This window comes from Nothobranchius furzeri, chromosome 11 (assembly GCF_043380555.1).
Source record: "Nothobranchius furzeri strain GRZ-AD chromosome 11, NfurGRZ-RIMD1, whole genome shotgun sequence".
In the NCBI taxonomy this organism is placed as follows: Eukaryota; Metazoa; Chordata; class Actinopteri; order Cyprinodontiformes; family Nothobranchiidae; genus Nothobranchius; species Nothobranchius furzeri.
This window is the reverse complement of record NC_091751.1, coordinates 34,291,751-34,316,488: the sequence shown is the minus strand read 5'-3', so window position 1 is coordinate 34,316,488 and position 24,738 is coordinate 34,291,751. Positions and strand designations below refer to the sequence as shown.

The following is a 24,738-nucleotide window of genomic DNA, read 5'->3' as shown; positions in this document are numbered from 1 at the left end:
CTTGTTTCCTGCACCTTCTGCAAACGGGATAGCAGTCTTCTATTAACTGTCCCTCAGCATTTTTCAGAAATCCAAAATATGCCCATACTTCCGATTTAGTCTTCTTTGAGGGCTGATGGATGTCCTGGGCTCTGCCGTCTCCTCCTTCGGCCATTATTTCAGCTTCAAAGGTTTGGTGCCGTTGCAAACTAAAAAGTGCGTGTGCGCGCCGCGGGAACTTCAGCTGAAGCGACGGTGGCTGGTAAGGGTCACCACGCCGAAACCGCGGCCACGGTAAACCCACCGAGATAATTTAGTTTTTTAAAAACTGGACGGTTATTTTTATTGTCAACTTTTTTACCGGGGTTTACCGCTATACCGGTTACCGTGACAACCCTAATAACAACACAGTAAAAAGTCTGACGTGTTGTGTAAAAACTGCTATTTTTAGCACATTTTAAGTCCGACGTGTTGCTACCAGACGCACAGTGTGAGCTGAAACTGAGTGCTACAAATGAAAAAGTCGCAGTGTCCGCAGAATATATAGAAATACAGACTAAAATGCATTCTCTTGTAGAGGCTCCGAGTCCGCTTGCAGAAGTGACATTTACATGTGGATGTCAGGTGCTTCAGCATCGAGGATGTGGTGTTGTGGTAGGCTAAATCCATTTTCCAGTATTTACACTGGACTACGTTTTCCACCTTATTCCCACACCTTTGACATTTCCTGTCTTTTTCGCACTCCACCGGGGTCCACGTTGTCCGCCATGGCTTAGGAGAGTTACAATCGCTACTCGCGTGTGCATCCAGTGCAGTGTGTATGTGCGTCACTTATTTCGGTCCGGGTGAAACATGACCCCGGGCGATTGCAAAGCCATGAATTAATTAAACATGAATTAAATGAAGCCTCGAGGCAGAGAATTTGACTCGAGGCTTTTTTGTTCTCGAATTATTCGAGGTGCTCGAGGAATCGTTTCAGCCCTAGTCTGGTCTTCAATCAGCCAAAAAGAGCACACGTTACCCCTCTGTTCACTGAGCTCCACTGGCTACCGCTAGCAGTATGCATCAAATTCAAATTGCTAAGACTAGCATACGAAGTCCGAGATGGTACGGCTCCCATCTACCTGAATCCTCTTGCAAAGGCTTACGTCCCGGCCCGGCCGCTCCGGTCAGTGCCTACACCACGCTCAGGACAATCCAGGCTCTTCTCTTGCATCATTCCACAAATGTGGAATGACCTACCAAGCACTACCAGAACATGGGCTTCCTTTTCAATTTTCAAGAAACTCCTGAAGACCCTGCTCTTCAGAGAGCATCTTCTAAACTAGCACCCTCCCTGCACCCGTCCCCCCTCTCTCCTGTCCACTCCTTGTTCCCTCCTCTCCATGACTGATGTCAAGTTGTTGTTATTGTTGTTGTTAGCCTCAAGGGCAATATGCCGATTAACACTTGGAAGTCGCTTTGGACAAAAGCATCTGCTAAATACATAAACATAAGTGCGTGCACGCACACACACACACACACACACACACATACACACACACACACACACAGAGCAAGGGTTAGGGTTAGCGCGCAAACTTCGTGAGCGATCCGTTTCGCCGCTGGTGTGAAACTGACATGAGAATTAAATCACTTCTTCACAACTGTGGAGAGTCCTTGCTAGCTACACGGCAGGTGTGGTGGGACCCAGACTCGAGACTACCTTTAAGGGGAGGAGTGGGTCGCGGTGATGCAGCAGACGCCCCATCCTGCTGAAAGCTGCCTGCTAGGTATACCAGCTAAGATCTGCAGCTGAAACAGGAAAATGCTCGCGTGAAGCCAAAAACGTGTTGGGGGTGTTTTTGATGAGGATAACAAACTAACATGTTCACAATACCTTAAATAAACAGGAAAATCAGCTGTTCAGCAGATCATCTGCTGCTGTGGCCCCCAGACTCTGGACCTCTCTCCCCCTGAGCCTGAGATCAGTGGACTCGGTGGTCTCCTTTAAACTCTCCTGTTCAGGCTTTGGCGGAGCCTTCATCACCACCCTCTCCTGATTCTGCTCCTACTTATTCTGCCTTTCTCTGGATCGTGTGTCACGTTTTCTTATTCATCTTCTCGACTGTTTCACGATCAGCTACATCCTGTGATGGATTTGCTGATTTCTTTGTAAATTAGGTCTCTGCCCTACGGGCTGCTGTACCTCACACCCCTGGGTTTGACTCTCCTACTCTTGCTGTTAGGGGCTTGACCTCGTTTCAACAGATGTCTCTGGAAGACTTAAATCAGATAATGTTTGAGATCAGACCAAGTGATTCTCCAGATGACATTGTCCCCCCACGCCTGTCTAAAGAAGCTTCTTCTGCAATAGCTTCAATGATTGTGCAGATAATTAATCTTAGTAAACTTCTGGTGTTGTCCCTGATGAGTTTAAAAAGACTGTTATCCATCCTGTCTTGAAAAACCAGGTCCAGATGCATCCCTTCCAGCTAACTACAGACCTATTTCTAGGCTGCCTTTTTGAGCTAAATATTAGAAAAACGCATCTATGAACAACTATTGAACTTTCTGAACAACGATATGCTGGAAACCTTCCATTCTGGCTTTAAAGCACTGCATAGTCCTGACACAGCACTGGTGAGAGTCATGAACGACATTTAACCTGCTACTGATCGTGGCTAAGTTGTCCTGCTCATTTAGCTCAATATTGCTGCTGCATTCGACACGGTGGATCATGATGTGCTGCTTGACCGCCTTAGTCAATATGTGGGGATTTCTGGTTTGGCTTTGCAATGGTGTCGATTGTACTTATCCATAAGAACGATTAGTGTTAGGATGGGGGGTGTCAGGTTTAAACCCCTAGACACCATACACAAAGAAGAAAAGAGACACAAAAGTCAGAATTCTGTTTTATGCTCAAGGAGAATGGAAAAAGGTCCGAACAGCTCAGTCTCCACTGGGCCAGCAGATCCTCCAAAACCACTCTGCCTTTGAAATCCAAGCGTCCTCTATTTATTACAAGCTGGGAGGGTCCCTAGATACATGCCTGATGAGCTGATCTAAAGGGTGGGGGAAACACAGCTCTCAGTATTCAGTAATTGTTACAAGTTTCACACAAAGAGCATTCAGTATCACACAATGAGCATAATGTTTTTCTAATCAGTGTCTAATCACACGATGTGCAACAGGTAGTTGCACGAGTCAGCAGTTGTCCAAGTCAGAAGATGTCCTTGGGTCACATTAGGTCAGGACCAAGGCTCAGCATTCTGTCTCCTCGTGAGACTTCAAATAATACAGCAACTTGTTCAGCATAAATGGTAAAATCTTTAAATGTAATAAAAGCAGAAAGCATGATAAAAGAAAACATATATAATTATCTTAACAGGGGGGTTCTCATCTGCCTGCTCCAGTCTTCCCTGGGGTGTCCCACAGGGTTCTGCAAGTGGTGCTCGCTGCAGAACCACAAAGGTGGAGCTGCACCAGAAGGTGGAGCTGCACCAGAAGGTGGAGCTGCACCAGAGTCATCCCCGCCCATTCCATCAGAGTCAGTCCAATTCCTTCCAGTTGTCAGACTTAATAGCATTCTGGAACCAAAGAGGGTGTTATAGCTCGTATAATCTAAAATGCAAGATTGAGGACTTGAGTTGAGAGGTTAATTGAACAGTTTTTGTAAAGGTTCCATATAATTAAAAATCTAACTTTTGGAACTTTTTATCATGTTGTATTGTCATTTCCTCATAAGAAACACGCCAAAGCCATTTTTGGCCTCATTCACGCATTTTCCTCCCACCTCAGCTTCAATTTGGTCCTCTCCTCCGAAGCGGGTTTGGTCTTGGTTCTCAAATCTGGATATTCTGTGAATTTTCTGACAAATTATTTCTGAAATGACTTCTACCGAGACACCGCCGAAAAATCATGCATCCCATCTACAAAGACACACTGGATGGCACAATAACATGTGACGCCACTGCCTTGTTATCAGATGTAGTGGTGAAGTGGTTATGCAGTCAGTTTGGCATGTAGTATTGCACGGGTTCGCCTCCGGGCAACGGCGCAAACTTTTTTCTTCATTTCTAGCTACACTTGCCAGTGCTATGTTTACAACAATTTACTGGTATACCGTTTAACATATAATGACTAATGTGTTTATTTATTTATTTATTCGTTTATTTAGCCAGTGTGAGTCCATTTGTGAGCAGAGTTTCAACTAAAATGCTGTTTAGGAACGACCAAATTCAAAGAACTTTTAGAGACATAAATATTTTGCAGAAAATAAACATTACAACTAAAAATATAAACAAATAAAATGTTTCAGCTGGCTAAATAGATAGCTGCTGACCCCACCAAGAGTCGAACCAACATCAGCTGAGGTGAAAGCAAAATCTAACTGTGACGATGTTGCCACTGGACTACCAGAACCCACCAAAGATTTGTCCTGAAATGCTCATCTAGGCTGGTTCTTTTGGAGCGGCTATGGACATATTTGCTAAAAGAAACCTTTTTATTTCGAGATATATTCAGGCTTTGTCATGTAGCAAGTTATATTTATCTTGCTTAATTGGAGCATAGAACATAGCATTAACGACTGTAAACTAGTAACTGCCGTAATTGATGTGGGTCAGGTTAGTTTGCGATAAAATTAAAGAAAAAAAAAACAGAAGAAGTCAGTGGGCTAGGCTGTTTGCGTGAGTGGGCGGGGCTGACTCTGGTGCAGCTCCACCTTATGGTGCAGCTCCGCCTTTGTGGTTCTGCAGCGAGCACCCTCTCGGGTTCTGTGCTTGGGCCTTTACTCTTTTTGATTTATATCCTTCCTCTAGGAAACATTTTTTTTGTAGGTTTAGCATCAACTTTTATTTTTTGCTGATTGTCAGCTTTACCTACCCTTGGATTCAGGAAATAATTGTGCTGTTAACAATTTGGTAGATTGTCTGAAGTAAAGAGGTGGATGCTGGGAAATGTTTTGTGTCTCAATGAGGAAAAGACGGAGGCAATCCTATTTGGGCCAAGTGGCTGGACCATTCAATTCCCAGGTAAAGGTATCAGTTGTTAGCCTTGGAGTAAAATTTGATACTGCGTTGGGTTTTGATTCACATGTAAATGGAGTTGTCTCCTCTTCTTTTTATCATTTACAACATTTGCCAAAGTGAAACTATTCCTGACACGACGTGATCTGGAGGCAGTAGTTCATGCTTTTATTACAACCCGCATTGATTATTGTAACTCGGTTTTATTTGGGGTGAAGCAGGGCACCTTAACAAGGTTACAACTTGTGTTAAACACAGCTGCCAGATTTCTGGTGGGTAAAAGGAAGTTTTACCATGTTACTTCGGTCCTGGATAACTGCACTGGCTGCCTGTTGAGTTTAGAGTTCGTTCTAAGATCCTTTTATTGGTTTTTAAATCATTGTATGGTTTAGCTCCATCTTACTTGCAGTCTTTGTTACAGACACATACCACGGTATGGGCACTTCGTTCAGAGAACTGTCTCCTATGCCCAGAACATCTTAAAGATGCGAGGTGACCGGTCCTTTTCTGTGGCAGGCCCTAAGCTTTGGAATGACCTACCTATCTCTGTGAGGGCTTCCACTTCAGCGGCAGGTTTTAAAGTTAGGCTGAAGACGTTTTTATGTGACCTGGCCTTTCCTTCCTGCCAGTAGTATTGTCATTTTTAACCTGCTTGTTGTTTTATTGTGTACTAATTTCTTTTATTCCGTTTTAAACCACTTTTTATTGTTTACTAATGTATTTTAATCATGTAGCTTAGCCTCTTATTTCCTGTACAGCGCTTTGGTGTTACTTTGTACCTGTAAGTAGGGATGCACGTTTTCCAAAATTTCTTTAACCAGCTATTGACGACCCTCAATGGTTGATAGCCGGTTAACCAGGAACCCCCCCACCCCCACCCCCCACGGACACAAACATTTGCCTCCGCTCTATAAATAATAGCACTTTTCCCGTCTACTCCTTTTAATATAAATCTGACGCACACCTAAAGTCCCACATTCGTTACGTTATGTTCGTTATGAACCAGAAGTAAAGGGAGAGTGGGATGACAGCTGGAATGTCCATCAGACTCAGAACGCATTGCACAGCGGACCGTCTGGGATCAAGCGGACCGTCTGGGAGCAAACACACAGCGCTGCTTGTGATTGCGTGCTTATAGGCTCATCCTGGAGGCCACGGCTTAAAAAATAACAAACTTTTTTCTTACATTAAACTAAATAATTACACTGACATTTCAAATTAGGAGTCAGACACAAGGAGCGTCACCGCACACTGACCTGTTGCTGGTCTCGGTTCAGGTTGCTGCGCCGTGTCCTGCCCGGCTCGGTGCTCTGATGTGAGGCTTATTGTGTTCAAAGAATGAAATAACTAAGAATAAACTGATCCAATGCTGCCTTGTTGTTAACCGCTTCCTGTTTGAGCTCATTTGTTTGGTCATGTGACAAGCTCATTTCTCTAGTTTACCCAGTTATAACATTAACAGCAATTAACCGGTTAACTATGTACATCCCTAAAATAAAGTTTGAGTTGAGTTTAAAAACAAGCAGCATTTAATGAGATATTAACACAGATGCAACATTACCGTTGCAAGAGTAAAGCAGAAAGTACAATAAAGAAATGAGCCGTAACAGACCGCTGCACAAGGTCCGGTACAACACAGAGATCATAACCACAGAACAACAAAAATTCAAAAGATGGATTAAAGAAGTGATTGCGATAAGGAGACGTGGACCCGGGACCATGAACATGGATGAAGGAGTTTGCACACTGGACCGTTCACGGGTCAGTGGTGATCAACAGGGAAGGTGTGGGACGCAGAGGGCGATATCGTCCTCTACTGCCCTCAGATAAACGGAAATGATGCCACCAACATTGACGATAGCCATGTTAACTAAGGTAAAAACAAGATTCTCTTACTCTGTGATAGAAGACGAACCACAAAAATTGGGTTCTGGTGGGTGCTGATGGTGGAATTCAAGTGTTCCGGGATGGACCACATGTTCCTCGTGTTTATAAGCTAACCTGGTTCTTTGTGTTCTTCTGTTCCTCCAGAACTCCCACAGCATCGTGTTTATGAACAGGTGGGAAGGACCTGTTGTGTGGATGTACAAGAACCAGAACCAGAACCTCCACAGACTGAAAACAGACCAGTTGAATTCTGGACCAGGCAGGAGGACAAGCACCTTCTCCTGAAGAAGGACCTGGATGGTTTTCTGTTAGAGTCGAGTTTGGAGGAAGCATCTGCACTTTCTGAGGATGTCATGGTCCAGTTCCAGGACACGATGGCAGGTCAGTACAGACGAGCTGGGTCAGCCTCCTCCACCCACGGGTCTGAAACACATACGTTTTTGGTGCTGTAGAAGATTGGTTCCCAACCATTTTCCACAAGGACATCCTTTCCTGTGTCCAAGACGAACAAGGGCCCGCCAACCCCTACTTCTACCCACGTGCACACAATGAAAAGTGATGTATTGCAGAGTTCTGATGGAACTGTTACACATTCAATTCAATTCAATTTTATTTATATAGCGCCAAATCACGACGAGTCGTCTCAAGGCACTTCACATAATAAACATTCCAATTCAGGTCAGTTCATTAAACCAATCAGAAATAATGTTTCCTATATAAGGAACCCAGCAAATTGCATCAAGTCACTGACTAGTGTCAGTGACTTTACAGCAATCCTCATACTAAGCAAGCATGCAGCGACAGTGGAGAGGAAAACTCCCTTTTAACAGGAAGAAACCTCCAGAGAATCCTGGCTCAGTATAAGCAATCATCCTCCATGACTCACTGGGGATCGAGAAGACAGAGCACACACACGCGCGCACGCACACGCGCACACACACGCACACACATGCACACAAAGACAAAGTAATCTGTCTATGGTTACATTGTGATTTCTTAGTAAATATTCTATTTGGTGAGAGATAAACTTTATTGTATTTATTCTAGTGGATCTATAATCAAATGGATAAACTAGTATTAGCACATCCAACGTCAAGGAAAGCAAAAAGTTATTATCAGGAGAGGGAGCAGTGGCGGCTGGCCAGTAGAGGGCGATAGGGCGCCGCCCTCCCAGTTTTTCCGTGTTTTTAATTTTTATTTAAAAAAATAAATAAAGTGAACAATAATCACATATTCTAAGTTAATTGTGTGTTTTGTAACAAAAATAAATCATATATATATATATCTATATTGGTCTCTGCCGGTCTCTGCCGAGCTCTGCCGAGCGGTGGAGGCTGTGTGCTGTTTTTCAGTCGCCCAAACAGGACGAGACCAGTTGTCCAATTGCTGACAAGAATATCAAAGGGTAGGAATGGGAATGTATCCAATCAGCATCAACGTTGTTTCAGAACGTTTCAGAAGCATGATGGGCGAAGGAGCTACCGCCAAAGGTTTCGTTGGTGTTCGGTAGAACTCGGCAGAGTCGTTTTTGGTCGTGACGCAGATGTAACATGGACGCCGCCGGTGACTACAACCAGCATGGATACCGGATCTCAGCAGCCACTGAATTCAGTTCGGTCTCTTCTCCAGTATCCGTTCGAGAGGAGAACTATGGTGGAAAAACTTAATGTCAAAGAGCTTGGACCAGATCAGCCCGACATAAAGATAAGCCAGCAGGAGAAGGAGAGAGGTAAACTGTACACACTAGGCTTCTCCCGAAATTGGTACACCAGGAAGGCTTGGCTAGCTGGATGCAATCACGCTAATGCGTTATTTTGCTTTCCGAGTTTGTTATTCAAAACGGCTGGGACAGATAAGGCATGGATGAGTCAGGAGTTACAGACATGAAACATTTTTCTGAGAAGGTGAAGAAACACGAGTCATCCCGGGCACACATGGACAACAACACGGTGAAGCTAGCCATGCTAGGCAGCAGAGCTAACGTTGCCATGCAGGGAACAACAGCAGCTGGGTGCAGAGGTAAGCTGTACATTACATTTCTGTGAACAAGATAATCAGAATCAGAAATCCTTGGTTGTCCCACAAACCGGGACATTTGTTTAATAACATGTTTAATGTGCAATAACTAAAAACTAATTTCAACACACATACTTATTATACATATGTAATCATGTATATGTGTATTTCATGTAAATTTGTACATACATCAATCTGATTCCATTTTACTTGTTACACTTCTGCTGCAGCAAACAAATTTCCCAGCTTTTGGGACAATTAAACATTTCTGATTCTCAATTAGATGTTTTTACCTCAAATGTAAAAACATCTGATTGAGAATCAGAAATGTTTTATTGTCCCAAAAACTGGGAAATATGACATTTGTAAGAGGATACTGATGACATTATTTCCCATGAAAGTGTTTCCTATGTACTTATCTGTTGTTTTTTATTTATCATATGACAGACAGGTTTTTTCACACCATCCTGAGCCATGCAAAAGAAGATTCTTGTCACCACACCCATGACCACAGCCGAATCAGAAAGGTGCTTTTCTACTTTAAAGAGGATTAAGACTTTCCTTGAGGAACACCATGACACAGGATGGGCTGAATGCTCTTTCCATGCTCTCCATGGAAAAAAAGCTTGTCACAAACATTCCTGACTTCAATAAAAAGCTAATTGAGAGCTTTGCCACTCAGAAGGACAGAAGGGCAAAATTTCTGTACAAATGAGGTATCACACACACACACACACACTCACACACACACACACAAATGCATCCACTTGATCTTTGTATAAAGTTGACCTTGGCACAACACTCCAGAAATATTTAACAGTGTAAATTTCTGGCATTTTGTCTAAGTGGTGTTTACTACCATTACTGTAACAGTGACCTGCTCATAATTTTTGGTGTTCACTCAAATGTTGAAATTAAACAAAATGTTTTTGTTACTTGCCTCTTGCATTGCCTATTTACCATTTATGGTCATGTTATTTTATGTGCAATTTAATGCAGTATTTTTCAACCTTGGTCTGCAAGGCAGCGTGCCAATAGTCAGACACACCTGGTTTAATCAGTTTGTCCAATGATGTAAGACAGGAAATAAAAGACCTGTGCTTAATTCAGGAAATAGTGAAGTTGTGCACAAAGCTCAGAAAGCACAAGTTTGTTTAAAAATAAAAAATAGCACAGCACCACCAAAAATATTTTTCACCAGCCGCCACTGAGAGGGAGAATGTTTAAGTGGTTAGCAGCAGTGTGCTAGACAATGGCCCCCTCCGTGAGGCCACCACAGCTCAGCAGAACATCATTGTAGCTTCTTCTGGGGAGAAAAACACTTACAGAGAAATTAAAGTTAACAGCTGAGATTGCAGAAAGTAATACAGTTAAAGAGCAGACTGTAGAAGAAAGTTGTAGAGTGTGGAAAGTGGTCAGTGTATTCTCCAGCAGTCTAAGCCTATAGCAGCATACCTACAGAGATAACTCTGGATAATCTATCCTTTTTAGATGGAGGTATGTTGGAGGCAGGACAAGGGAGAGTCGTCTTTACCGACTGTACATCCACCTCCCTCTACTCCCCTACTTGTCCAGATATAGGCTAACATCAGATTTTAACCATAGGCCCTATCAAATAAAAATGTTTTAAGCCTAGTCTTAAAAGGTGTCTGCCTCACGGACTAAAGCTGGGAGCTGGTTCCACAGGAGAGGAGCCTGATAACTAAAAGATCTGCCTCCCATCCTAATTTTAGATATTCTGGGAACCACCAGTAAACCTGCAGTCTGAGAACGAAGTGCTCAGTTAGGTTTCCGCATTCCTGTGGCAACCTGCCCCCCAATTTTATTTGCACCTTATACACGTCCACCAAAGACATTACACGCAAACACACACTTAGGGCCTTGGGAGTGAGCACATTCAACGGCACTTGGCAGGGGGATTTCTCAGCCTCCTCCCGAGTGCCGGTGCCCACTTGCAATTTTAAACTGCACTTAGACACCGAGGGCTGTGGGTGCAAGTGGGGTGGTGTGGTGGCATCAGCTGGCATAGGCCAGACGATGCCCGCACTGCCCGCTCACCACAGCCATGGAATACACCTCATCAACACGCACTAACACTATATTGGAGCAGGTGGAGGGAGACTAGGGGTCTTAGCACACCTCTGTTGTCACTTGGCTTCCTGGGGCTGGAGGCTAGGAGGGAGATCTGGCTGTCCGGTTGGGGTCTGGGGTGGTGGGTTGCTGTGCTCAGCGTTGGGCGGGGGAGCCTGCTCATCAGCACCACAGCAGAAAGGGTCAAACTCTGGGAACCGGTGATGGTTGTACCCAATGTGCAGCAGTACCGGGACCAGAGTGAATAGGGTGTGTATGGGGAGCATGAGTGGGTGTCCGGCGTGCATTTTTGTAAGTCTTTGGTTGTATGTGTATGTGTGAGCATGAGGGAGGGAGTGTGTGACTGTGTTTGTGTATGACTGTATATGTCAGGTGGGGCCTTTGACTCCTCTCTTCTCCTGGGACTTCTTTTTATGATATTGATCTTCATCTTCCCTCCCCCTTCCACACCTGGTGTGGGGTGTGGTGCCTTGGTCTTCCTGAGTGTTCGTGGCTCCTGGGTCAGGGGGTTTAAGATTTTTGGCGTCTGCCTGGTCAATTCCGGTGGCTGCCTGGTGGGGTCTGGGTCATGGGCTCTGCTGGGTCCCCAGCGGGGGTGGTCGCCCCATGGTCCCGGGTCGCTGGGTCCCGGGCTCGGCCTGCTAGGGGGTGGGAGGCTGCGGGCGGGCCTGTGGGCTTGCCGCTGATATCTCCCGGGACTCTGCCGGCTGCTGGTTGTGGCCCCCCGGGGCGATCCTCTGTGCCTCTGGGGGGGGGCTTTCTGGTTGCGTTCTCCTTGGGGTTCCTGTGTTCTGGGGCAGCGCCTGACCAGACATGCAGTCATCCCTCATGTCACATTGTGTCACAGGAAATGCAGCTACTTCAGGAGTTTGTTCTGTTGTTTCGACTTGTGACAGATCTGCTATCATCTGCAAAGCAAGCATACAAATATGTACTTGAATTTAAAGATCAAGAACATTTAGGGTGAAAAAACTTAAAATAAATTACAGAACTACCCATCATAAAAGATGAATGTAGAGACACAAAAATGTTGTTTAATGCATACAAGATCGCAAATGCTTGATTTGGGTCAGAACCTCTCATAATTTTAGGACTCAGCAGATTGCCATGGGGATGTAAGCCCTGATAAATAGCCCGGCATGAATCTCAAAATAACACCTGGAAACTACACTAAAGTAGGAGAGATATTTGAGTGTTTTCTAAAAAACAGAAACGTACACAAACATTAGCGTGAGTGCCTCAAGTGAGTGCAGCTGTACAAAATCACGTTATGAACTGGTGAAGCAGCTGGTTGAAACCGGAGGCAAGCAAGGGTTGTTCGTGGTGCTCAAATGATTATTTTAACCAGAATCACCGTGTCTGTTATTTTGCTGCTCACCATGATTATAGAGAAAATGTATTTGTTACATAAGTGCGGTCAGTTTATCTCTCACTTAGCTGCGCAATTATAGCCTGACACGGCTAAATAAATATAGACATTATTTGCATAAACACATTTCTACCATTGAATGTTTTTGTCATTAACGGTTTTTAGAAATTAAACAACACTTACTCTGGCTACTTGCAGCTTGTGAGTTGCTGACCTGCGTGTAGCTCCTGAGTCTCTTCTGCTGCTGGAAGGAGCCGCCATTGTTGTTGTCGTTCCGGGCGCGGCTGCTCCCGGTCCTTCTCCCTTGTTGCCTTTTCCATGTATCGATGGTACTGCAGTGGATTTCAGTCTGATTTTGTCCATTTTTCGAAACCCCATTCTGTGTTCAATCAAGTCCCCCTCGATGTAATCCTCCTCGCGGAAATGCACAACACAAATCACGGAGTTGTTCGAGACTACTGATGGTAAAATCCTGCCTTTTTACCCCAACAAATCTCACCCAAGCACGGAAAGCTTGGTTTTTCTGCTTTGGGAATTGGAAAACACGATGCCCAGACACACTGGAGTTTGTAAAACCCCCACATACACAAACATTAACCATATTTGAATTAGTTTACTTGGTTTTACCTCAGCAACTAAAAATGACCGATTTGTTGTTGTCCTCTCGTTTGCCTCTGTGTTTACCTCTAGGCACGTCATGTGTCACGTGACTCTAAAACCGCGCGTTTTTTGGGGGGCGCTTGCTCTCATCCCTTTATTTAGTATTTTTAAACACCTGCTAGTTGTATGGAAACCTGGGATTATAACCAAAGTAACTTTTTTACATTAGATTATGCTTTTTTGCCATTTTAAAGAACATGAAAGATGGCCTATAACTGAATGACAACAAAGCGGTGAAAACCGCAGCAGTGTCCTAGAACAACACAGGTGTCTAACACAACAGATCCTGTCAGCGCTGAAACATGCATCTTTGACGATCACATGATCACATTTCTATCAGAGAACCAAAGATGGTTAAGCCCTGAGGCCCGCATCCACAACAACTACTTTGGGTCCCGTTGGACCCGAATCCCATTGCAGGGCTCTACTAGCGTGTCCAAGGTTAGTCTCTCAGAGATAACTCCGCCTCTGATAATCTCTTCCTGTCCCTCTCAGGTCCAGTCAGCAAGCAGGATGAGGTTCTGAACAGCCAGCAGCTCAGTGACCATGACCGGAAATCCAGTTTGGACCAGTTAGACACTGGACCTCCTTCACAGAGTAAAGGTGACAAAGAAGAACCACAACCTTCACAGTTCAAAGAGGACCAGGTGGACCCAGGACCTCTACAGACGAAAGAGGACCAGGAAGACCTCCACAGCAGTCCAGACCAGGAGCAGCTGGTTCTGAAGAAGGAAAGTGATGTCTTCATGGTTACAGTGGATTGTGAGGAACGTGATCAGGCTGAAGCAGAACAGAGCAGTCTGGTTCTGTCCTCTCAAAAAGTAGAAGGCAGTTTGGATCCAGATGGTATTGGACCCTATTCCTGCAGCACTTGTGGGAAAAGCTTCTCTGACCTTTCATCTCTGAAGTTCCACCAACAAACTCACCAGGACGAGAAGCCGTACTCTTGCCAGACGTGTTTAAAAAGCTTCGGTCGGCGTGACAGCCTGTTGCGTCACATGATCACTCACACCGGAGAGCGACGGTACTCCTGTCAGATCTGTGGAGACCGCTTCGGCCTGAACAGTCACCTGTTGCGTCACATGAGAACTCACACAGGTGAGAAGCCCTTTTCATGTCAGGTGTGTCTGAAAAGCTTCAGCCAGAGCAACAGTCTGACGGATCACATGAGGATCCACACAGGGGAGAAACCCTACTCCTGTGAGGAGTGTGGGAAGCGTTTCGTCCAGCGGGGGGCTCTGAACGTCCACATGAGGACTCACACCGGAGAGAAACCGTTCTCCTGCAGCATGTGTGGGAAAGGTTTCAGCGCCAGCACCAGCCTGCTGCACCACATCAGAACTCACACCGGGGAGAAGCCGTTCTCCTGTAAACAATGTGGGAAGAGATTCAGTCAAAACAGCAACCTGATGTCCCACAAGCGAAGCTCCCACATGTGACGTTCTGACGGGTTCTGCCCTCGTTCAGGGTCCAGTGAAGGGCTTGCATTTACATAACGATCATTTTATGTGTGTCTCTGTTCACTGTAATCCAAATAAACCCAACGACGTGTTCCAACCCACAACACCATGACAGAAGTTAGAAAACTCACAACACACTGGTTTCTGTAAAAGAGGCAGTGGTCGCCTGGCAAGCCATCCTATACATGTGAATACAGGGAGTGCAGAATTATTAGGCAAATGAGTATTTTGTCCACATCATCCTCTTCATGCATGTTGTCTTACTCCAAGATGTATAGGCTTGAAAGCCTACTACCAATTAAGCATATTAGGTGATGTGCATCTCTGTAATGAGAAGGGGTGTGGTCTAATGACATCAACACCCTATAACAGGTGTGCATAATTATTAGGCAACTTCCTTTCCTTTGGCTAAATCAGTCAAAAGAAGGACTTGACTGGCTCAGAAAGGTCTAAAATAGTGAGATATCTTGCAGAGGGATGCAGCAGTCTTAAAATTGCAAAGCTTCTGAAGCGTGATCATCGAACAATCAAGCGTTTCATTCAAAATAGTCAACAGGGTCGCAAGAAGCGTGTGGACAAACCAAGGCGCAAAATAACTGCCCATGAACTGAGAAAAGTCAAGCGTGCAGCTGCCAGGATGCCACTTGCCACCAGTTTGGCCATATTTCAGAGCTGCAACATCACTGGAGTGCCCAAAAGCACAAGGTGTGCAATACTCAGAGACATGGCCAAGGTAAGAAAGGCTGAAAGACGACCACAACTGAACAAGACACACAAGCTGAAACGTCAAGACTGGGCCAAGAAATATCTCAAGACTGATTTTTCTAAGGTTTTATGGACTGATGAAATGAGAGTGAGTCTTGATGGGCCAGATGGATGGGCCCGTGGCTGGACTGGTAAAGGGCAGAGAGCTCCAGTCCCACTCAGACGCCAGCAAGGTGGAGGTGGAGTACTGGTTTGGGCTGGTATCATCAAAGATGAGCTTGTGGGGCCTTTTCGGGTTGAGGATGGAGTCAAGCTCAACTCCCAGTCCTACTGCCAGTTTCTGGAAGACACCTTCTTCAAGCAGTGGTACAGGAAGAAGTCTGCATCCTTCAAGAAAAACATGATGTTCATGCAGGGCAATGCTCCATCACACGCGCCCAAGTACTCCACAGCGTGGCTGGCAAGAAAGGGTATAAAAGAAGAAAAACTAATGACATGGCCTCCTTGTTCACCTGATCTGAACCCCATTGAGAACCTGTGGTCCATCATCAAATGTGAGATTTACAAGGAGGGAAAACGGTACACCTCTCTGAACAGTGTCTGGGAGGCTGTGGTTGCTGCTGCACGCAATGTTGATGGTGATCAGATCAAAACACTGACAGAATCCATGGATGGCAGGCTTTTGAGTGTCCTTGCAAAGAAAGGTGGCTATATTGGTCGTTGATTTGTTTTTGTATTGGTTTTGAATGTCAGAAATGTATATTTGGGAATGTGGAGATGTTATATTGGTTTCACTGGTAAAAATAAATAATTGAAATGGGTATATATTTGTTTTTTGTTAAGTTGCCTAATAATTATGCACAGTAATAGTCACCTGCACACACAGATATCCCCCTAAAATAGCTAAAACTAAAAACTACTTCCAAAAACATTCAGCTTTGATATTAATGAGTTTTTGAGTTCAATGAGAACATGGTTGTTGTTCTATAATAAAATTATTCCTCAAAAATACAACTTGCCCAATAATTCTGCACTCCCTGTATATGGTCTGGTCACGACCCATAGCCAGATCTCTGATGGTGGTTGTTCAAACTGCCTCTGCAGGTTCTTGAACAACCAACGTGACGTACTCACAGCTACGGATGTCAGCCCACAAGACGGTCTACTCTATACTGTTGAAGAATAAGGTCTTTTCCTAAATACAGCACTAAAATATCTGTATCTCTGCTTGAGTCAAAGAAAAGCTCAAGTCTAGATAGTTGATGCCAAATCCGTTTCTAACCAGCAATCATCTTTGTTCTGCTTCGTCACATCCTCCCGCCCACTAACCAATAGAGCGCTCCACAAAACAAGCGATCGTAAACCACGGCATCATTCTGCCAGTTACCGCAGTTGTGACAGCTCACTTTTACTTCCACACCATGAAGCAACCTTTGATTTTTTTTACTTGAATACACACTAAGTACACGGCTAGGGTGTTGAAATGCCAGAGAAGCTTAGCTTTTATTCCAATACTCGCACTTTCACCCTTCAGCCGCTTGATTGCGCGTTCCAGTCCGGAGGTGCGACTATGTAGTGTTCCAATTCTCCAGTGTGGAATTGGCCACGCCCCCTTTGCACTCCCGATCTGCACCGATACGATCTTCAGCAAAGGGTATTTCTCACAGTCCATTCCTGCGTAGAAAGAAGGCGGAGCCCTTTCTGAAAAAAATGTATCTTTAACCCTTTCAGGCTCAAAATAAGTTCTGATAAAAGAATGAACAACTAAGTCCTTCAGGGGAACTTCTGAGTTAAACATGCTCATGAAATACGTAGGTAGGTTTTAACATTGCACATCTGCAACACCTGCCTCCAGAGGGTTAATGATAATTATGTAAATAGTTTTTTATTATTGTGTGCACAAATGGTTACAATCACAGGTGTGTCTGTTGGAAATGTTATTTGATAACAGTGCAGGTGTGTATCTTTAGACATGACATGCCAGTAGTTTAATCACTTGTTTTAGCATCATTCAGTACAATTTTACAGACAGCAAAGTCAACAATAAGGTGTTGAGATTAAAAATAAGAGAATATTTCCCCTCCATTCAGGAAAAAATAACACATTTGGAATGTTTATGGAAAATCTAATCTTTGGTATTGGAACCAATTTTTTACCCAAACAGAAAGTTAAATTTTAAGAAAATGAATGGTATTTATCCATGCTCTCTGAATGTTTTACGCTAAGATTCAATGTGGACATCGGCGAAAGTAAAATCCATTCATTATCGTCCGCTTATCCATAGTAGGGTCACGAGGGCAGCAGCCTAAGCAGAGAGGCCCAGACTTCCCTCTCCCCAGCTACTTAGGCGAGCTCTTCCGGAGGAATCCCAAAGCGTTCCCTGACCAGGTGAGAGACGTAGTCTCTCCAACGTGTCCTGGGTCTCCCTTTAGGTCTCCTCCCAGTTGGACGTGCCTGGAAAACCTCACCAGGTCCAGAAGGCATCCCGACCAAATGCCCAAGCCACCTCTTCTGGCTCCTCTCCATCTGGAGGAGCAGCAGGTCTACTGTGAGCCCCTCCCGGATGACCGAGCTTCTCACCCTGTTTCTAAGGGAGAGCCCAGACACCCTGCAGAGAAAACTCATTTCAGCCGCTTGTATCCATGATCTGGATATTTCGGTCACTACCCAAAGCTCGTGACCATAGATGAGGGTAGGAACGTAGATCGACCGGTAAATCGAGATCTTCCCCCTCTGGCTAAGCTCTCTCTTCACCACGACAGATCGGTACAACGCTCGCATCACTGCAGACGCAGCACCAATCCTCCTGTCGATCTCACTCTCCATCTTTCCCTCACTTGTGAACAAGACCCCAAGATAATTAAACTCCTCCACTTGGAGCAGGACCTCATCCCTGACCTGGAGAAGACATTCTACCCTTTTCTGAATCAAGACCATGGTCTCAGATTTAGGGGAGCTGATTCTCATCTCAGCCGCTTCACACTCGGCTGCAAACCGCTCCAGCAGTAGGGACAGCAGCAGCTAAGGAGGTAGAGCGGGTTGTCCAGTAATCGGAAGGTTGCAGGTTTGATCCCGGCTCCGACCAGAGAATTCTGCTGTTGTATCCTTGAGCAATACACTTAACCCCCCTTGCCTGCTGGAGGTGGTCGGATGGACCAGTGGCGCCTGTGCTCGGCAGCCCCAAGGCAGCTGTGGCTACATTGTAGCTCATCTCCACCAGTGAGTGAATGTGTGTGTGAATGGGTGATTGTGTTGTGAAGCGCCTTGTGGGGTTGTTGACTCCTATGAAGGCACTACAAGTACAGGCCATTTACTAACGGAAGCTGGAGATCACGTTGTGATGAATCCATTAGTACCACATCACCTTGGCTGTCCTGTCCTGTCCATGAAACAGAATCGGCAACAAAGGCAGCCTTGGCGTAGTGCATCTCTCCCCGTAAATGAGCCCAACTTACTCTGATGACTTCCACCACCACCTGACCTGCATTCTGCTTGGACTACTGAATGTAAATGTTGTCAAATAACTGTTAATAAAGATTTTTTTTAAGTAGCATAAACCGCAACTGGCATCCTAGCATGTGGTGTGACCAATGATGCAATGCTCACTGTTCCAATCACGCTATTATTTACACACTTAGAGCTAAGACTGTGCACCTCCTCCATGTGCTCCTCACAGAGGACCACAGGGTGCAGTCTGAGTATGGGGAGGGCCTGGTGGACTAAACTACAAACAAGAGTGGTTTTGTAATCTGGATTAGGAAAACTGAGAATGAGATGTTCAAAAGAACTGTAACTATTAATTGGTAAGGGATTGATTAATACGTCTGATAGAAAAATGGTTGCTACTCCTCCTCGCCCTGGGCGCGCCATTTGGAATTCTAGGATGTCCGAGTAAGATCCTGCCTTGCTCGTCTCTGATTGGCTAGAAAGGCTCTACTACGATTGGCTATTTCAGTTAACAGCAAACTGGCTGTCCTTGCTGTAGGTCAGTTGATTTAATGAGAAGTGCTGACTGTTCTGCCACCAGCAGAAAGCTGGTTTGGGGAGTTTAGTAAAGAAAATGTGAACTTAGCGCTATAATAAACATTCTGTCCTGGTTTGCAAAATTTCTTATGTTTCATAAAAAAAACTGAAAAATGTAAAATGTGAATTTTAAATCTTGTTGCATTTATCAAACTGTTGGACTTACTTTATCTCTTGGCTCTGAAGCATTAGAGTACACAGGATAAACATATGTGCCTTACCTGGGTATGAAATTTAATAAAACTGCCCTGTTCTGCCAAGCTGTGTGCATCAGGTCTGTTTCTTCTCTAGAATAATGAAAACTGGTGAAAATGGGTCTAAATCATAATCAGCTTTAACTTAGTTTTTGATTAAATGATACACATTTAATCTGATGAGAGATGTGCTCCAACTTGTAAACAGCCTTAACCTATTAAAGCAGGATAGCCTAATAATGAAGTAATATAATCCCAATAGACCCAACAGATACAAAGTCAGTCTATAGTGTGATACAATGCTACAAGAATTATTACAGGTTCACATTTGATGTTTTTCAGGCTCTTTTATAAAAGAAACTGAACCTGGTTTGTTGCTAAACAGGAAAGGATGTTTATTATAGCGATGAGTTCATTTTCTTCAAAAAAATTCTCAAGATCTGGCTGTAAACATAAAAACCTGCAGCGAGGGAAAACTTTTTCCTCTTACACTAAATAGCCAATCGTAGTAGAGCCCTTCCAGCCAATCAGAGGCGAGAAAGGCGGGACCTTCCTTGGACATCCTAGAATTCCAAATGACGCGCCCTGGACTTGGAGCCAGTGGTGCCCATGCTCAGCAGCCTCGCCTATGTTAGCATGTCCCAGGACAGTTGTGGCTACATCGTAGCTTATCACCACCAGGGTGTGAACGGCTGTCCCAAGGCACTACAGACCATTTACCATTGGTCAGGCTGACTCAGCTGCAGAGCCCTGCTGGGACTCCTCTGTCTCTGATGTCCACTGTTGGGACACCTGTCTGTGTTGTCCCCTGTTGGGACACCTCTGTCTCTGTTGTCCCCCGTTGGGACACCTTTCTGTGTTGTCCCCTGCTGGGACTCCTCTGTCTCTGATGTCCCCTGTTGGGACACTTCTGTCTCTGTTGTCCCCTGTTGGGACACCTGTCTGTGTTGTCCCCTGCTGGGACTCCTCTGTCTCCGTTGTCCCCCGTTGGGACACCTTTCTGTGTTGTCCCCTGCTGGGACTCCTCTGTCTCTGATGTCCCCTGTTGGGACACTTCTGTCTCTGTTGTCCCCTGTTGGGACACCTGTCTGTGTTGTCCCCTGCTGGGACTCCTCTGTCTCCGTTGTCCCCCGTTGGGACACCTTTCTGTGTTGTCCCCTGCTGGGACTCCTCTGTCTCTGATGTCCCCTGTTGGGACACTTCTGTCTCTGTTGTCCCCTGTTGGGACACCTTTCTGTGTTGTCCCCTGCTGGGACTCCTCTGTCTCTGATGTCCCCTGTTGGGACTCCTCTGTCTCTGATGTCCCCAGTTGGGACACCTGTCTGTGTTGTCCCCTGTTGGGACACCTGTCTGTGTTGTCCCCTGTTGGGACACCTCTGTCTCTGTTGTCCCCCGTTGGGACACCTCTGTCTGTGTTGTCCCCTGCTGAGACACCTCTGTCTCTGATGTCCTGTGTGCGAGCCCCCCTAGTGGCTGCTGTGCTGTATTGTGTGGGCTTCACGCTGCAGGTTTTTTACACACTCCTGATGTTTCCTGTCACTGTGGGCCTCACAGCGGAGTCTCCAGGAACCACATCTCGTGGATCCAGTTCTGATCCGGGATGGAACTGCAGGGACTCTGGAGGTTTTCGTGGATCTTGCTGAAACCAGGAGAAATGAGGACCATTAGCAGCTGTTTTATAGGACCTGTGCAGTGGAGTTCCACCTCTACCTAAATCTTCATCCCAGCTGAGACCTGTAGGAGAAGAGGAACCTTTTATCTGATCAGAACCCTTCTGGTTTCAGAGCTCCCAACCCTAACCTTCACGCTGCTTACTTTTATGTTGAAAACTCATTTATGCATCTGTTGGAATTATCTTCAGAGCCGACAGAGTTCCTGATGATGTTTAACTGGATTATTTACCTTCTGGAAACTAAATGGCTTTTGAGGTTTTCATCTGAGTAAAGCTGAAAACAGCGAAGGTTCCGATGTAACCGTGTCTGAGGAGCAGGGATGTCGCCTGAACCTGAACACATTCTGACTCCATCTATTGTTGCAGGTTTCTCTAAAGCCAGGTCGATGTTCCATGTTGATCTCATGTTTGGTCACTGATGGATCAGCTTGTTGCTGCTGAGTCAGACTAGCTGAGAAAACATCTGAGTCCTTACTTGAACAGCGCTGCCCCCTGCTGGACTCAGCTGGATCTACAAGGTCTGCTTTCACCTGGATGAAGACGCTCCTGAGACCTGAAGGACGCAGAAGTCCAGGTGGAGACGAGTTCCCCACTGCCTCTCTGGGTCCAGTGCTTCTATCAGACCCGTTCTTCAGCCTCTCCCCATCAGAACATCAAACTCTGACCCTCCAGAACCGTGTGCTCTTACGGAATTACTTAATTCCAAACTTATTGATCTAAAAATAAGAAAACACGCAAAGTGTCTTTTTGTTTATCAGTTCAAATTTCATCTGCTCTCAGATCAGAAATATAAAAGGAAAGGGAGAGAGTAATAGAATAGGAAAGAGTGAAATCAGAGCAGAATAAGGAGAGAGTGGTGATGGAGGTCACGCAAAAGCCTGAACAGTTGCTATTCCTGACTGTCTTCCCTCGCTAAGTGCAGCTGTTTTATGTCTGCAGCCAGATCTTGAGTTTTGTAAAGGAAATGTGAATTTAGTGCTATGAAACCATCCGGTTCTGTTCTGCAACAAACCAGTTTGTGTCTATTACCAAAGAACCTGAAAACGTCAGACGTGAACTTAAATCTTGTAGCATTTATCACAATTACACTGACTGATTAGATAGACTGATTACCTCGGTACTATATAAAGTGGGTTCAACAGTGTGATAAACGCAACAGGATTTATTATAAATAAACTTTTTACATTTTTCGTGTATTTTTATATTAAAAGAACAAAAACATCTATTTTGCAAAACAGGACTGAATAATTATTACAGCGCTAAGTTCGCATTTTCTTTAGAAAACTCCCAAAGAGCTGATTATGTGGCAGGAGTACAGCTGCTCTAAGTGAGGAGACTGCTGCTACATGAAATAGCCAATCGTAGGAGAGCCCTGATCTCATAAAGTCCTTCCTTGGACCTGCTGGTGTATGGGGTGCCATTTGTAAAATCTAACAGTCATAATCTAACAGCAATATTTTTGGTTATTTAGCATATCATGAGAAAAAAAATTGGGAGTTCACTTTTTCAAAGTCATATTTGAAAACCAGAACTTGTTTTATCTCCAGTTCTATTCTTCTGAACACGTCCGACGTGTTGGCTGAAGAATAGAACCGGAGATAAAACAAGTTCTGGTTCGGAGCAAGAGTTTATAAAGAGGTTAGCGAGATCCAGCTTTTATTTTAGTAACCAACTTCTGCTTATTGGCAAGTGAATTTGCATATTAGCTAAATGTTTAAGTACCAGCTAAATATTTATTTTCCAAGATGTTATTTAGCTCCACACTATATTTTATATTTTTGGGTCAGACTTAAATATTTATTTCCCAAATACTGATTTTGCAAACTAAATGTTTAGCTCCAAAATAAATATTTAGCTGGGATCTAAATATTTTTTTTCAGAAAATAAATATTTAATTTACAAATTAAATATTTAGTTAGTGAATTAAATATTTAATTTACAAATTAAATATTTAGTTAGTGAATTAAATATTTATTTTACAAACTAAATATTTAGATCAGACCTAAATATTTAGTTTGCAAAAGAAATATTTAACTATAAATTAAATATTTAGCTTGCTAACTAAATATTTATTTGGAAACTTTAACATTTATAAATGTATGAATTACATGGTGAAAATATGACTTTGAAAAAGTGAACTCCCAATTTTTTCTCTTATGATTTGCTAAATAACCAAAAATATTGCTGTTATGACTGTTTGACTTTACAAATGGCACCCCATACTGGTGAAACTGGTGTGTCCGAATGGTCCGAATCCACGGGAAGGATGCTTGTAGTGCATTTTGAGGTCGATGACGTCACAGCGCAGCGACGAGTACTGTCTTATTTTTCAAAACTTTATTGAACAAGGTGATAAGTATACAAACAAATTGCATACACAATTGAACAAAGAACATGAAACATATGCCAGGCGGTGCACCAAATTCCAAGAATACTCATTCTCGCGTCCTCAAATGCGTCCTCGCTCCTCCCACATTTCGAGGACGGGTCTGTTGTATCCTCAAAGAATAAGGCTATCCCAGCATGCTTTGCGCGCCGGCTGTGGATTTTCAACAGGAAGAGAAAATGGGGAGAGCTAAACGTAAGTTTGTTAAAAACTAGCAGTAGAAAACTAAAAAGCTTAAAGCGGTTCAGTTTATAAACATTTTTCGTTTGTATATTTGTTTTTTAAATTACATTTTAGGCAGAAATCAGCCAGAACGAGTTTGATTCGCGGGTCCCAGTTATTCCTGTGTGTGTGTCGAATTAAACTTGTCATTTGTTTTAAGGAGAAGCGTTTTTATTAAGCTTAGAGGTGAAGTGTGAAGCTGTTTACACACAATGACAGAAGTTCTTCTGTGTTCTGCTGTGAAAAGTAGTTTAACATTCAGGGATTTACACAGCTGACACATTTTAATGAAGTAAAAATTGTTTGTGTGAAGAATATAATTTATATCTTATGTGGATAAATGTAAAAATGTGTTTATTGCCTTCTTGTCACCTGCGATCTGATTTTCTCTGTTTAGGACTGCAGGTGTCACACCCTGTCCTGTCTCTCTATTTGGTTCAGCCATGTGTCTCTGTTAAATGCTCCCACCTGCCTCTCGTTTTCCAATCACCCAAGCTCCCAGCCCTCTTGTATTTAAATCCCTTCAGTTCTGTGTCTCTTGTTGGGTCATTGTTTCTATGTCCTGCGTGCTTGATATTAAAACTATTGTAAAACCGTTCCTACCTGTCTGCCTGCCTTCCTCACCCGCGTGTGGATCCTCACCTCATCTCCGCTTCGCTCACCGGCACGTTTGTGACAGCAGTGGGCCATTCCCATCTGTACCGGGTCGGCCCGGGCCGGGTAGCGTAGGTTGATTACATATCTGGGTGGCCTGGTATTTTTCTGGGCCAACCAAGGCTCATTCTCAGCCCTCTTCTCGAGGGGGTCTGCTTCAGGCCGACCAGGGCCAACACACCCACTGCTGACAGCAAATTCGCACCTTCCATTGGAGCAAGCCTCTGATTGGTGCGTAGAATCAGCCCACATGGGCTTAAGACAAGGATGTGTGGAATCAACCGGGCCAGGCTGGGGCCGACTGGGGCTACCCGGCCCGGACCGACCCGGTACAGATGGGAATGGCCCACAGGTGTCCAGGGTCAGGAGAGGCTGTACCTGGTGGACCTCCTGGGAGAAAGGCCTTCTACT

General features: G+C 44.5%; 1 protein-coding gene across 1 annotated transcript in view; it reads left to right on the top strand.

Moving 5' to 3' along the window:
- The window catches only part of LOC107383705 (zinc finger protein 391), a 35,278-nt gene extending 11,007 nt beyond the window's left edge, over positions 1-24,271 (top strand). Inside the window, exons 2-3 of the mRNA XM_015956482.3 lie at positions 7,020-7,256; positions 13,507-24,271. Of these exons, the coding sequence (XP_015811968.3) occupies positions 7,020-7,256; positions 13,507-14,450 (1,181 nt within the window). The 3' untranslated portion in view covers positions 14,451-24,271. The remainder of the gene's footprint in view (positions 1-7,019; positions 7,257-13,506) is intronic.
- The last annotated feature ends 467 nt before the right edge of the window (positions 24,272-24,738 follow it).